This window comes from Cebus imitator, unplaced genomic scaffold, assembly GCF_001604975.1.
Source record: "Cebus imitator isolate Cc_AM_T3 unplaced genomic scaffold, Cebus_imitator-1.0 Scaffold188, whole genome shotgun sequence".
Classification (NCBI taxonomy): Eukaryota; Metazoa; Chordata; class Mammalia; order Primates; family Cebidae; genus Cebus; species Cebus imitator.
In genome coordinates this window covers 5,169,900-5,179,536 of record NW_016107503.1, presented here as the reverse complement: position 1 = coordinate 5,179,536, position 9,637 = coordinate 5,169,900, and the positions used below count along the sequence as shown (strand labels likewise).

General features: G+C 46.5%; 2 protein-coding genes across 3 annotated transcripts in view; both read left to right on the top strand.

Annotated features, from left to right (window-relative positions):
- The window catches only part of PRUNE1 (prune exopolyphosphatase 1), a 31,656-nt gene extending 24,399 nt beyond the window's left edge, over positions 1 to 7,257 (top strand). For both annotated transcript variants that reach the window (XM_017546303.2, XM_017546304.2), the window contains exons 7-8: positions 774 to 932; positions 5,337 to 7,257. In XM_017546303.2, coding sequence (XP_017401792.1) covers positions 774 to 932; positions 5,337 to 5,765 — 588 coding nt within the window. In that variant the 3' untranslated portion in view covers positions 5,766 to 7,257. The remainder of the gene's footprint in view (positions 1 to 773; positions 933 to 5,336) is intronic.
- Positions 7,258 to 7,387: 130 nt separating this feature from the next.
- The window catches only part of BNIPL (BCL2 interacting protein like), a 12,334-nt gene continuing 10,084 nt past the window's right edge, over positions 7,388 to 9,637 (top strand). The window contains exons 1-2 of the mRNA XM_037744869.1: positions 7,388 to 7,935; positions 8,728 to 8,823. Coding sequence (XP_037600797.1) covers positions 7,892 to 7,935; positions 8,728 to 8,823 — 140 coding nt within the window. The 5' untranslated portion in view covers positions 7,388 to 7,891. The remainder of the gene's footprint in view (positions 7,936 to 8,727; positions 8,824 to 9,637) is intronic.

Genomic DNA, 9,637 nt, shown 5'->3' with positions numbered 1-9,637 from the left:
GCTTACCGCAACCTCCGCCTCCTGGGCTCAAACAATTCTCCTGCCTCAGCCTCCCGAGTAGCTGGGACTATAGGCACGCACCATCATGCCCAGCTAATTTTTGTATTTTTAGTAGAGACGAGGTTTCACCTCGTTGACCAGGATGGTCTCGATCTCTTGACCTCGTGATCCACCCACCTCGGCCTCCCAAAGTGCTGGGATTATAGGCGTGAGCCACCGCACCCGGCCAAGAATTTTTTTTTTTTTTTAATGCCAAAGATAGAGAAAAGTCCAAGGATAGAGAAAAGCAGTTTTCACATCTCCTCTTATTTGTATGCTCCGTTATTCTGTTTTAGAATAAAAGTACTTACAAGGCAAAGACCTTGTTTGTTTGATTGCAAGAACAGGAGAGCCTTGAACACGCCAGGCACTTTACATACAATATCAGCTTTTAATTCTTAAAACAATCGTGTTTAGTGTAAGTGTTTAGTTTAAATTATCCTTATTTCACAAACAAGGAAACTCAGGCCAGAAAGTTAGCATAATTCCTTGATCATACGCTTACAGTTAAGGGCTGATTTTCAAACCAGTTCTCTTTTAATCTAAAGCCTGTATTCTCCTCATTCTACCACACTGCCTCCCAGCACATAGGTAACACAGAAAAAATACTAGATACCTTTTTTATGGAGCACAAGTCCCAGAATAATATGCAAAGAAATCCTTTCTAAGAATGTTTTATTGATGATGATGATGATGAGAAAGTCCTTCATCCCTCTCCGTTTCTTCCCTTTCAGGCCTTTCTGCAGAGGTCTAACCTCCTTGCAGAACTCCATGCTTTCTGCCAGGCTCACAGCTATGATGTCCTGGTCGCCATGACTATCTTTTTTGACACTCACAATGAGCCAGTGCGGCAGTTGGCTATTTTCTGTCCCCATGTGGCACTCCGAACAACGGTGAGTCTCTCTCCTTTCTCCAACCTAAGAGCCTTACAGAGTCTGCCTGTATGCACCTCTGTGCACCACAGCTCTGTGCTTGAGGACCTTTCTTTGGTTCTTATATTAATATACTTACACGAGGTACCTTGACCTGTTTCTGGACCTGCTTCCTCCCCTTTCTGCTTTTTCCCCATTTTCTCTCTATGTGACTATTCTTTTTAAAAAATTCTTCTCCTTTTTTTGAATAAATATCCTTAATCATAGCATTGTTGAGAAAGGGGGAATTCCAAAGAGAACTAGAGATTCAGTTACTACTTTGAAAGAACTTGAAATAAATCTGGTTAGAGGGCTGGGTGCTGTGGCTCACACCTATAATCTTAACACTTTGGGAGGCCAAGGCGGACCGATCACGAGGTCAAGAGGTAGAGACCATTCTGGCCAACATGGTGAAACCCTGTCTCTACTAAAAATACAAAAATTAGCTGGGTGTGGTGGTGTGTGCCTATAGTCCCAGCTACTCAGGAGGCTGAGGCAAGAAAATCGCTCAAACCCAGAAGGCAGAGATTGCAATGAGCCGAGACCATGACACTGCATTCCAGCCTGGTGACAGAGCAAGACTCCATCGAAAAAAAAATCTGGGGCCGGGCACAGTGGCGCACCCCTGTAATCCCAGCACTTTGGGAGGCCTAGATGGGTGGATCACAAGGTCAGGAGTTCGAGACCAGCCTGGCCAACATGGTAAAACCCCGTCTCTACTAAAAAAATAGCAAAATTCGGGGGGATGGAGGCAGCAAACCACATTGCCATGTGTGTACCTATGCAACAATCCTGCATGATCTGCACATGTACCCCAGAACCTAAAGTACAATAAAAAAAATATATACAAAAATTAGCTGGGTGTGGTGGCAGGCACTTGTAATCCCAGCTACTCAGGAAGCTGAGGCAGGAGAATCACTTGAAACCGGAAAGCAGAGGTTGCAGTGAGCTGAGATCACGCCACTGCACTCCAGCCTGGGCGAAAGAGCAAAACTCCATCTCAAAAAAAAAAAAAAAAAATCTGGTTGGAAAGAAATACTATAAATCTAGAGTTAAAATTCCCTTCTTGAGCTAGGGACGGTGGCATGTGCCTGTAGTCCCAGCAACTCAGGAGGCTGATGCAGGATTGCTTGAGCTGGGAAATTTCAGTCCAGCCTGGTAAAGAGAGCAAGACGGCATCTCTATGGGGGTGGCGGGGGGAGAAAAAACAGCTCTGTTTTTGGTTTAATCATTAATTCTTCACCCCTGGAATTACTCTGTTGCCTTAAAAATTGGAAATACGAGAGACCTTTTCTGCTGCTTGGTATACAGGGATTAATTATTCTGTATAGTGCAAACTCTGCAAAGAGTGATCTACATCCAGATTTGTTTTCTTTCCCAGTCTTCCATTTCACCATCTTTCCTACTTCCTCCCCTTTCTGTTCCTCTGCTGGTTGTTGAATAGCCTAGGGAAGAATTTAAAAGTGGGCTTAAGGCCAGGGACAGTGGCTCACAGCTCTAATCCCAGCACGCTGGGAGGCCAAGGCAGACACATCATGAGGTCAAGAGATCAAGACCATTCTGGCCAACATAGTGAAACCCTGTCTCTACTAAAAATGCAAATATTAGTTGGACATAATGGTGTGTGCCTATAGTCCCAGCTACTCAGGAGGCTGAGGCAGGAGAATTGCCTGAACCTGGGAGGCAGAGGTTGCAGTGAGCCCAGATCATGCCACTGTACCACAGCCTGGGCAACAGAGTGAGACTTCATCTCAAAAAAAAAAGTGGGGTTAAGGCAGTCTAGGGACTCTTAGGGTTGCCTAGGCTCTGTGAGGACTGCTGAAGACAGAATACAGCAGATAATCCTTTGTCCTCATAGAAGGTATGTCTGCCCTTTCCCACCTCCCTTTGCCTTTGTCTTCTCCCTCAGGAAGCAAATATGATTTCATTCAGTGTAAGGTAGTTTGTCATTATGAAAAGAATTGCAGTTTTTTTGTTTGCTTGTTGTTTTTTCAGAGTCTCACTCTGTCGCCCAGGCTGTAGTACAGTGATGTGACCTGGGCTCACTGCAACCGCCACCTCCTGGGTTCAAGTAATTCTCCCACCTCAGCCTGTAGCTGGGACTACAGATGCCCACCACTATGCCCGGCTAATTTTTATATTTTTAGTAGAGATGGGGTTTCATCATGTTGGCCAGGCTAGTCTCGAACTTCTGACCTCAAGTGATCTGCCTACCTCGGCCTCCCAAAGTGCTGGGATTATAGGTGTGAGCCACTACATGTGGCCAAGAACTGCAGTTTTTAAAGTCAGGTAGATGTGCTTTTCTGTTCTAGGTTTGCCACTTAACTCACTCTTTGAGCTAAGGCACGTCAGTTGACTTCTGCATCTGGACATGGCATAATAGTACCCACTGATAAGTCTGTTATGATCATTAACATATCATATGTAAAACACACTTCTGGAGCAGAGTAAGCACTTTGTAAATAGTGGCTCTTACTAATCCTGTCCTGAAGAAAAGGGTACTTTGGCCATTAGAAGTACCTCTTCCACCTTCCTGAATCTTCTCCCTGCCGTTTTGAAGCTGTGGGGATTTCTGTTTTGGCTTCTTTATTTTTTTTTTAAGATGAAGTCTCGCTCTTGTCACCCAGGCTGGAGTGCAATGGCACGATCTCAGCTCACTGCAACCTCCACTTCCTCGGTCCAAGCAATTCTCCTGCCTCAGCCTCCCGAGTAGCTGGGATTACAGGCACCTGCCACCACACCCAGCTAATTTTTATATTTTTAGTAGAGATGAGGTTGCACCGTGTTGGCCAGGCTGGTCTCGAATTCCTGACTTCAGATGATCTACCCAACTCAGCCTCCCAAAGTGCTGGGGTTACAGGTGTGAGCCACTGTGCCCGGCCAGCTGTGAGGATTTCTAATGACTCCACCATTGTCCAGGCTGCCCCTATGCTTGGAAACAGGAGTCCTTTCTCTCTCTCTCTCTCTCTCTCTCTCTCTCTCTTTTTTTCAAGACAGGGTCTCTCGCTCTGTTGCCCAGACTGGAGTGGCACAATGAATGGCACAATCTCAGGTCACTACAACCTCTGCCTCCCAGGTTCAAGCAGTTCTCCCACCTCAGCCTCCTAAGTATAAGCATACACCACCATGGCCAGCTAATTTTTTTTTGTATTTTTTGTAGAGAGGGTCTTGCTGTATTGCCTGGGCTGGTCTCAAACTCCTGGACTCAAGTGACCCACCAGCCTCAGCTTCCCAAAGTTCTGGAATTGCAGGTTTGAGCCGCTGTGCCTGGCCAGGAGTCCTTTTCTCACAGCCTCCTCTACCATCTGCTCTTTCTCCTTTGTTAGGGGTGGTATAATATTGCTTTAGAACACTGGCTTTGGTGACAGCTCTGGGCTCAGTGTCAGTTTTGTGTCATGCAAATTATGACCTTAGGCCAGTTACCTAATCATCCAAGCCTCAGTTTCCATACATGTAAGTGAGGGTAATAGTGATACCAATCTTATTTTGTTCAATTCATTCTTTCTTCCTCCATCCCTCTGACCTCTAGATAAATTCTAGTCCCATCCTAGTTCAAGTTCTTGAGCACAGTTATACTCTTGGAAACAACACTAGATTAGAAGCTAAGGTTCCTGGGTTCTGGTTTAACTATGCCATCATCTACACCTATAATCCTAGGACTTTGGGAGACCAAGGCCTGTGGATCACCTGAGGTCAGGAATTCGAGACCTGCCTGGCCAACGTGGTGAAACTCCATCTCTACTAAAAATACAAAAATTAGCCAGATGCGGTGACACTTGTCTGTAGTCCCAGCTACATGGGAGGCTGAGGTAAGAGAATCACTTGATCCCCGGAGACATCAAGTGAGCCAAGATCGTGCCGCTGCACTCCAGCCTGGATGACAGAGCGAGACTCCATATCAAAAAATATATATATATACTGTGAATATTAGTGTTCCGTTGGTTGCAAACAATAAAACCAAACTCTGGATAACTTACTTTTCTTTTTTTGTCTTGCTTTATCACCCAGGCTGGAGTGCAGTGGCAAGATCTTGGCTCACTGCATCCTCCACCTCCTGGGTTCAAGTGATTCTCCTGTCTCAGCCTCCCGAGTAGCTGGGATTACAGGCATGCATCACAATCCGGCTATGGTTGATTTTTGTATTTTTGGTAGAGACATTGTTTCACCGTGTTGACTAGGCTGGTCTCGAACTCCTGACCTCAGTGATCTGCCCACCTCAGCCTCCCAAAGTGCTGGGATTACAGGCGTGAGCCACTGCACCTGGCCTCGAGGATAACTTACTTCTTGAAAGCTTTCTCTTCTGTAGAGCAAGCCTCTCACTTAGAAGCCTCAGTGCTTTGCTACAGCAGGTTATATAACATTTCCCTGTTATTGTCTCCTCTTTAGATCTGTGAAGTCCTGGAACACTCCCAGTCTCCGCCCCTGAAGCTCACCCCTACCTCAAGCATCCACCCTAACCTCCATGCCTATCTTCAAGGCAACACCCAGGTCTCTCGAAAGAAACTTCTGCCCCTGCTCCAGGAAGCCCTGTCAGCATATTTTGACTCCATGAAGATCCCTTCAGGACAGCCTGAGACAGTGGATGTGTCCAGGGAGCAGGTGGACAAGGAATTGGACAGAGCAAGTCACTCCCTGATTTCTGGACTGAGTCAAGATGAGGAGGACCCTCCGCTGCCCCCCACGCCCATGAACAGCTTGGTAGATGAGTGCCCTCTGGATCAGGGGCTGCCTAAACTCTCCGCCGAGGCGGTCTTCGAGAAGTGCAGTCAGATCTCACTGTCACAGTCGACCACTGCCTCCCTGTCCAAGAAGTGACTGTTGGGAGGGGAGGAGGTAGTGGGTGAGGCACCTGACTCACTTCACATGCATGTTTTGAGATGTCTGGAGATTCAGCAATTCGGTCTTCATTGCTCCAGGATCTGGTGTACTGTTCTCATAAAACTGAGAGGAGAAAAAAGTGAAAGAAAGCAGCTGCTTTAAGAATGGCTTTCCACCTTTTCCCCCTAATCTCTACCAATCAGATACATTTTATTATTTAAGTCTACACCTCCCTGTATTTCATTTGCCAGGGGCACAGTGTGACACGTCTACAGTCCCAGCACAGTGGGACAAAAAGAATGTAGACCCCAAAGTGCCCTCAGCATGGATCTTGAACAGAACCAATATCTGTCATGGAACTAAACAGTCATTGATGGTCTCCATGTTTTCATTTATTCTCATTCATTCAAGTATTTATGGAATACCTGCCTCAAGCTAGAGAGAAAAGAGAGTGCGCTGTGGAAACTTATTCCAGTTTTCATTCCCCAGCGGATTTCCAGCTCTGTGACTCTCCATTCTGCCACCATTTAGGTGATGGTGTTTGATTCAGAGATGGCTGAATTTCTATTCTGAGCTCACTGTGACTGTTTCAGATCTAGTTTGGGAGCAGATTAGAGGCCACTGTCTTCTGTCCTGATCAGGTGGCCTGGCTGTTTCTTGGATCCCCCTGTCCCAGAGCCACCTAGAACCCTGATGGCTCCTGATTCTCGAGAATTAAGAAAGCACCCAGAAAGGCCTTAATGACCTCATAGGCACTCTTCCAAAATGACCGCAGAACTGGAATGAGAGGCCCGGGTCTGTCCCCTGGCTTAGCAGGCCTATCAATTTCTTGTCCATCTCTTCTTCTCCTTGCTCGTTTTAAAAGGAAGCATGGAGTTCTAATGCTGCCATAAACTGTGTTTTGGCAAGACACTTCACTACTCTAGGTCTCACTTTCCCCATCTATAAAACAGGGTTGGGACGAGGTGTTCCCTGGTATTCTGTGATCTGCCTCTTGCTGCCGTTCTTTCTCTCCTCTGCTTTTCTGTATTTTTCTTCTGTTATCCCTGGGGGTGCTCAGGTTCCCGTGATTGTCTGTATTTCTGTGTGATTGTAGCAAGGACTCAGCCTCATGTAGCATGAATAGGGGTGTGGTTTATGACATGTGACCCAGCAGAGAGCTCCCTCCCACTGACTTGTTCTGCATGTGTAGAGTCTCCCCCCACTTTTTTTTTTTTTTCAGACCAACCCTTTACCCCTTTTCCTACCCCACAGCTCTATTCTCTGTACGTTGCCAACAGTTTCACTGAACAGTGGGGTATGTGATGGTTTTGGCATGACATCTTCAGTACGAGGGGGACAGTCTGTGACTTCACTTTGAGGGTGTGATGTCTGTAGCTATGTGGAAGGTAAAAATAGTGGTGTGATCACGAACCAAAGGAATTTATGTTTTGTAACTTGGGTACTTTATTTTGCATTTTGTTAAAGTATTAAATACTTTTTTCCTGTTTGGGATCTTACTGTCTTTGTTTTTACAGGTGTAATTGGGCCTTTCTCTGTGATAATTGTTTCAGTCTCCTCAAAATTCATCTCCCTTCTTCCCATTACACTTAATGGCTTCTTTCTGTTGACTCTTTTTGGGAATAAGGAGCAACAGGCTTCTGTCTCTCCTCATCCTCAGCCTCCCCTTCAACTTGTTTATTCTCCCAGAAACCTCCTTATAACATATTCCGTCTCCCCAGTTTGCTTATGCTTGAAAAGTAGGCCCAAGATAACAGCCTTAGGAACACAATGATTTCTCCTGGCTTTTTGCTTGTTTGTGTAAAGAGCAACTTTGAGAAGGGTATAAGAGAACAAATTGCCTTCCTAGACTCAGCCAAGACTGCTCCCCCTAGAAAATGCCCTCCTCCCCAAAGCCCGCCCCCTCAGAGGAGGCAGGGTTTTTCTTTTGGGCAAACCTGCTCCTTGGGAGAGGAGGTGGCAAAACCTGTTTGAAGATGAGGTTACCTCCCTTCCACACCTCCCTCCTTGGAGGCCAGAACTACCACAGCTGAGACAAAAAAGGTAAAGAAGTGTTGGGGGCTGGGACACCCAGCTCCCCAACAACTCTTAGGTGTTTAAAGAAGACAGGAAGACTTGTGAAGATGGGAACCATACAAGAGGCAGGAAAAAAGACGTTAGATGTTGGGTAAGTAAAATCTTGGCTCACTTGATTAGAAACAGAATAAACAGTCCTGAGAGACTTTCCCACCACCCAGCTCTTACTGGGTCAAATCTCAGGTTCCTCAAGGAGACAAGACTCTTAGAGAATTTGCAGAGAAGGGATGAGGGTGGTTTTAGGTAGGAAATGTCAGTATGGTATGGAAATAGGAAACAGGGGAATCCAGGATAAAATATTTAAAAATAAAGGAAGTTTCTGTATCATGTTGTATCTGATAAATCTGCCTGTGTTCTTTATTTTCTAACCCTCTCCCTCCAGAATGACCATCAGGAAAGCTGAACCAGAACTGAGTTTAGGTCCAGGTTCTCGTTCCCGGCAAATCTTTCTTCTTAGCTTTTTTCCCCACCCCTCCACCTATGCCGCGTTTTCCCTTAGCCACTCCCCAGCACGGTGGAGGAAAGGCAGGCCTGACTAGGTGCCGTCTTGCCTGACTTTGCTCAGTGATAGCTGGGTGGGTCTAGCTGGGTTCCAGCCAATTGTAATGTGGTACATCTCTCACCCCCACTTCATAGGTGGAGCAATTGCTGTAGAGGTAAATATGATTAACTTTATATTCCATTTGTCCTCTGCTCCCAAACCCAACAGCAGGCAATCTAGTAAGTGGTGAAGGTGAAAGAAATACCTTTGTAGGAGGCAAGAGGCCTGAGTTCTTTTGAAGGCCTACTCTCTGCTCTGTATCTCAATTACTGTTCTTCACTCCAATTATTGTTACCTACTGTTCAGTTCCCTCACTCTTTTCTTCTTGGGTGTCTGTCTTAGGGTCAGGGAGAGTGGAGAAGCAGCAGAACTAGGAGCAGCCCTGAGACGTGGGGAATTAGAGCTGAAGGAGGAATGGCAGGATGAAGAATTCCCTAGGTGAGATCGTGTGAGGGCGGCTGGGAGGAGGAAGGGATGGGCAGCTCACGCCTGTAATCCCAGCACTTTGGGAGGCCGAGGCGGGTGGATCACCTGAGGTCAGGAGTTTGAGACAAGCCTGACCAACATGGTGAAATCCCATCTCTCCTAAAAATACAAAATTAGCCAGGCATGGTGGCACATGCCTGTCGTCCCAGCTTCTTTGGAGGCTGAGGCAGGAGAGTTGCTTGAACCCGGGAGGCAGAGGTTGCAGTGAGCTGAGATTGCGCCACTGCACTCCAGCCTGGGCAACAAGAGTGAAACTCTGTCTCAAAAACAACAAAGCCAAACAAACAAAAAAACAAACAAATGGATACAAGGATGGTGAATTAGGACTTGAAGTAAAAAAATTCAAAAAAGGAAAACAGGCCAGGCATGGTGGCTCATGCCTGTAATCCCAGCATTTTGGGAGGCCAAGGCAGGTGGATCACTTGAATTCAGAAGTTCAAGACTCTGGGCAACATGGCAAAAACCCATCTCTACCAAAATACAAAATGTAGCCAGGCATGGTAGCGCACACCTGTAGTCCCAGCTACTTGGGAGGCTGAGGTGAGAGGATCACTTGAGCCCTGGAGGTAGAGGCTGCAGTGAGCCATGATTGTGCCACTGCATTCCAGCCTGGGCAAAGAGTGAGACCCTATCTCAAAAAACAATAAAAAAAAAAGAAAGCAGGCCAGGCGCGGTGGCTCACGCCTGTAATCCCAGCACTTTGGGAGGCTGAGGCGGGTGGATCACGAGGTCAAGAGATCGAGACCATCCTGGTCAACATGGTGAA